The following is a 5,310-nucleotide window of genomic DNA, read 5'->3' on the forward strand; positions in this document are numbered from 1 at the left end:
TTTAATTCAACCTTTTTTCATAAAAAAATGTTTAACACCTTTAAAAATTCGTGAAGAATTTCATAAATTTTGATCATGGTATTTAATGAAAATACTATTGTAACTTGCGGCTTAAAATGCTTCTGAGCATATGTAGGCGTTTATAAAAAAATCCGGAAAAATCGGAAACCAAAAGGTAAAATACAGCGAATTTTTCAAATTATGATTTTGGCATAAATTGAAATTATCTGGATAAATTGTGTTTTAAAATTTGTTTGCGCATGCATGGGCCCTTTTAGCATAGGAATACAGAAAAAAATTCTGAGAAATACCAAATTCAAAATTTTGAAAATTTTCTGTAATTTCAATTTCGATACCTCGGTCTTACCGATTTTTTAAAGTGTATTTTTGCGCTAAAAAATCGCTCACGTGCACATAAAAAAATGTGATTCGAAAATTATAAAGATAATTTCATTAAATATCATTCGTAAAAAATTTGAAAATTCGTTGTATTGTCAATTTTTAATTCTGGGTCAGGACAATTTTTTTCTTAGCGTATTTTGGTCACTGGAAAGTTTTCAAGTACTCGAAAAAAACTCTGGTCCTATTTACAAAGGTGCTAAGATTTGTTTCCAAAACAGGGGTGAATTAAGTAGGAATAATAATAGGAATAGTTAAATAGTTATATAAATAATATATATACATGGATTTAATATAAAAAACATAATAAATTAAACAATTAAATAGGAATAAAAGGAGCCCCGATGTAAGTCATTCCTAGAATTTCGCTTGGCTCTCTTTCTTAATAAAGGGGTCCTAAGGAGCCTAGAGACAGGCCGCGCTTATATCGGGGTACTCCGGGCACATATTTTCCTTCTCATGCAAAAGCAAGTTCCAGTACGACTGTTGAGATCGCTCCTGTTCTTTTAAATGAAACTGCAAAAATCATAAACATAGATGAGGATAACCTAGTTAAAGGCAATTTCAGAGGCATTGATTTTCATTCACCTTAAAACAGAGTGTATTTGGCCGGCATTTTATTGCTAGATAGCTTATAAAATTCAAATCGTCGATTTCTATGCTATCATTTCGAAAAATAAGTATTTAAAGAGATTTTAAAGCTATTCAGCATAAAAAAATATGATAAAAAATCGACCTGTGGCTATATACACCCCGTTTTTTGGTGTAATTCTAGTTGTCGGCTGAAATATATTTCAATCGTGTATTCTCTAGATGTAGCTGCCAAGAGGACGTGTCGCGAGGAAGGCGACGTTGAAAACTCTGTCTTTCCCCTAGCATGTCCTGCACAGGAAAAACTGAAAAAAAAAGAAATATCAGTACTGGAGAGCGAATTAAACAGTGCAAAGCATGCGAGAGATTCGGACCTTTGCAAAAAAACACGGTTAAAAGAATTGCTGCGCTCGATAAAGAATTGATTAAAAAAAAGAAAGTTTTGACCTTAAAGAAGAAGAAGGCGAAGCTCAAGAGGAAATATAGGGCGCAAAAGAAGCAAGCAATTAAAAAATTGCTTATTGCTAATGAAAATATAGCCAAAGAACTGAAGGTAACTTAACCCTTTAATTTTTTTATTTAGTATATAATGAATGGCACGAAAAATTAAACATTTTTTTCATTTAATTTTAGTTGCGAGATAAAGCAGGGCGGCCTCGCTCAGAGGAAGACCAACCTGAACTGCTCAAGGTAATTGTGGATATCGCTTTAATTGGCAGCTGAGCCGATGAATGGCGTCGGACGGAAAAAATACGGACCATCAAGACTCTAGATGAGCTCCATGATGAATTAACTCATTTGGGCTTTAATTTGTCACGCTGTGGTACCTATTTGCGTCTTCTACTACGAAATTCTAGCACAAGTAAAGGAAAACGTCATAGTGTGACAGTGCCTGTTAAGCTCAGCCGTGCTGAAATACGTTCTGAATACTTTCTGATATTGAAACTAGCAATACTCATCGCCTTAAAACAATGCTCATATTTCTTACTAATTTTTCTGATTAATTTCTAGATCAGTTGAAGCGTTGGCGTCAATGCTTGGGCCGAAGCAGACGGCTTTCATTTCTCAGGATGATAAAGCTCGCGTACCAATTGGCATAACAGCAGCCAAGAAGTAGGCGCCATTACTCATGCACGTGGAGTATAAGGCAACTCTTCCGGACCATGACTGGGTGGTAGCAGATCGCCACAAACTAATGACTAGTGTGTACGCTGGTATTGTTATACACGAAGGCCAGCTTGATGGTTCATCATCATGTGGGTCTTACTCTGGGCCGACATACATTTCTATCAGAAGTGGGAAGCACTCATCGTCATCTGCGTCCACCCACGCCTTTCATCTTCAAAGATTGATGAATTTGCCAGACTTCAATGAAGTGCTAAAAGGTAGATATAAATTAATTACTTTTCCTACGATAAATTAATATTATATAATCATATGAATTTAGAATTCTGATCACAATTTCTATATTAAACAGGGCAGTCACGTGTTACATGTTGCCTTCATATTTACGGTGAATGGCTTCTTGAGACCAGTGCTCATTTTATCGGTAGATGGGGGTCCTGATGAAAATCCCCGCTATCCAAAGGTCATAGCACATGGGGTGGAGAGTTTCAGGTAGCATGACCTGGACGCCTTGTTCATCATTACTAACGCGTCTGGACGCCGCGCTTTCAACAGAGTTGAGCGCCGAATGGCGCCATTAAGTCGAGAGCTATCGGGGTCTTATCCTTCCGCACGACCACTTCGGCAGCCATCTGAATTCCGCTGGAAAGACAGTAGACTTCGACCTGGAATTGATAAATTTCCAGTATGCAGAAGTTCTTGCCGAAGTGTGAAATAATATGAAAATCGATGACCATCCAGTCATAGCTGAGTACGCTACAACCAAGTGCGTACTCCCACTTCCTCCGATGCCGTCGTCAGAGAGGTATTCCACACATGTTCGTAAGAGCCAGTACTTCTTGCAGGTGGGTTTGCCGACATTATAAATTATTTATCACCATATATACAGAATGCTTAACAAAAATAATTCTTTTTTATTTAACATTGTAAAATGTGACGATTTGAATTGCTGTAGTCCCATGCGTAGTGATCTAAAAATGCTACTATCAGATGGGTTCTTACCACCACATTTTCCACTTCGACGCTCAGAGTTAGGCCTAAGAGTACCCGAATCTTCCAATATGGAAGATAAGGATTATTTCCCTCCTTTGTTTGTGAGGCAAGGTATCAATTTCAGGCCTCTCGGAAAAGATTTTCCCCTGAATCCTCCATATGACTTATACTGTCCCACTCTACAGTCGGCACTTAGAGGTACGTTCATGAAAAATTCAACACTTCCCGTTAAATTACTTTCAAAAATTAACAACCGGTCCTAAAATCCTAGAACGCACCTGTAAAGAATGTGGTCTTTACTTTGACGCAAAATTACACAAAAGTATTCACCAAACCTCACATAAGGATGATGTGCACGGAAATTCGCCCAGTTCCAAAACAATGCCTGTATCGATTCTCAAGCGCTGTGAACATGAAGATCTGTGCATCATTCAAGAGGGTGAGCTTGCTGAAGTTTTCTGGCTAGATCATGATGAGATAGACGAGAACTTCTTAGCATTATCTGTGGTAGAAACAGAGAAAGGCGAAGGAGGGTTGGAAGCAATAAATAGTATTACTGATTGGTTAACTGATCAGTGGACCATTGATGATACGGAAAAAGTATCGTATGAGTAGACCTGTCTTCCTTAATTTATAAACTATTGGTGGCTAGCTGTTATAAAATTAGTATTTGAAGTAATATATTTTATTTAGTTACTATAATTATTTATATGTATTTTATGATACCAAATATTTCCAAAGATATGTTTAATGATCTTAAATCGGTATAACAAGCTTTAAAGAATAAAAATGTTTAAGCATGTTTAAAATAGTATTTACTTACCATTTTCTTTTTTGAAATCTTCAGTCCAGCAATATTTTTTTAGGAAAAAATGAAAAACTAAGAATATTCTCACAACTTTTTGTTTGGACTTTAAACCTTGTTTAAGCTCACGTTCTCAAGTAAATCTGAATTTTCAGCCAATTCATCGCTCCTTTTGGCCTCCCTGATTTTGAAGACCAATGACATCTACATTTTCATAAAGTACGTCCACGTGGACAGACTAGGGAGGGGGGGGAGGTGTTTTTCAAAATTCCACGAGGGGGGGGGGGGGAAAAGTGATGAAAAATGGTTCACGTGGTATATGGATGGCCCCTTTATAAAAAATAATAAAAAAATAAATAACTAAGATACAAATTAATTAAAAAAATATTATTATCAAATTATAAAATTTTCAAAATTTCAAATAACGATAAGATTTTAAATTGACAAAAAATAAAATCACGAATTTTAAAATATTCGAAACTAAAATTCACTGACTTCGAGACGGACTTGTAAAATAAATACTAAATGTTTTTAACAAACTCGATTCATTTTAAAAGATATTTAGGACTCTTAGATGTTGGGAAGTTATAAAATATTTAAAAATATGAATTTCTAAAACTCTTAAAGATTAAAATCAATTTTAAATCTATTCAATTCTACTAAATATATATTACATTTGCTCGATTTTTATTAGTTTTTGTTTTTAATTTTCTCTTAAAGATCATTTTTCTAACAAAAAAAAATTATTTAAGATTTTCACACGAATATAAGCAAAAATTCTTCTTTTCATCTTGTCAGACCCTCTAAACCTTCTAATCTCTATATATTATTTTTATTTTGCCTGCATTTTTTATGTATTCTGCAAAATTAAAAAAATTGCCTTAAAATCTTTCAGATTTTTCTTTGACAATTTTCGAAATATTTTTTAATCTTTTGGAATCTTTTAAAATCTTTTTAAATAATTGCTTAAAATAAATTTTTCAAAATAAAAAATTATTTTAATTTTTCCTAGGAACCTAAAAAAATGTTATTCACTTTCGTGAAACTTTACATAATTCTTTTTAAATCTTTAGAAGCTTAAATTATTTTTGAATCGTTTTAAAACTTCCGAATATCTCTTAAACTTATTCGATTTTTTTCTAAACTGATGTAATATGGCAAAATTGACAACTTTTGATTCAAAATCTTTTACACATTTTTAATACATTTTAGGAAATAATTCAAAATGTTTCGTGAGCTTTTTTTCTCGATTTTATCCTAAAATTCCTTACAAAACAATCATTTAAAAATTTCTCATGAATTTTAAGAAATTTTTTTCATGCCCTGACAAAATTCAGATTGCCTAAAAAATCTGTAAATCTTGAAAAATAAAAAAAATGGCCTCAAAGTCTTCTTTA

At 33.7% G+C, this 5,310-nt stretch overlaps 1 protein-coding gene across 4 annotated transcripts; it reads left to right on the forward strand.

Annotated features, from left to right (window-relative positions):
* Positions 1 to 1,216: 1,216 nt before the first annotated feature.
* Positions 1,217 to 3,824, forward strand: LOC117174573. 4 transcript variants are annotated; one of them, XM_033363801.1, is made up of 6 exons: positions 1,217 to 1,543; positions 1,624 to 1,852; positions 2,002 to 2,375; positions 2,468 to 2,960; positions 3,071 to 3,306; positions 3,380 to 3,824. In XM_033363801.1, exons 4-6 carry the CDS (start codon positions 2,932 to 2,934, stop codon positions 3,721 to 3,723), a joined length of 609 nt encoding a protein of 202 aa, XP_033219692.1. In that variant the 5' UTR covers positions 1,217 to 1,543; positions 1,624 to 1,852; positions 2,002 to 2,375; positions 2,468 to 2,931; the 3' UTR covers positions 3,724 to 3,824. The 4 variants fall into 4 exon arrangements, with proteins under 4 accessions (XP_033219692.1, XP_033219691.1, XP_033219693.1 ...); XM_033363800.1 differs by having other exon boundaries at positions 1,624 to 1,813; XM_033363802.1 differs by having other exon boundaries at positions 1,624 to 1,680.
* The last annotated feature ends 1,486 nt before the right edge of the window (positions 3,825 to 5,310 follow it).

Source organism: Belonocnema kinseyi, chromosome 6 (assembly GCF_010883055.1).
Source record: "Belonocnema kinseyi isolate 2016_QV_RU_SX_M_011 chromosome 6, B_treatae_v1, whole genome shotgun sequence".
Classification (NCBI taxonomy): domain Eukaryota; kingdom Metazoa; phylum Arthropoda; class Insecta; order Hymenoptera; family Cynipidae; genus Belonocnema; species Belonocnema kinseyi.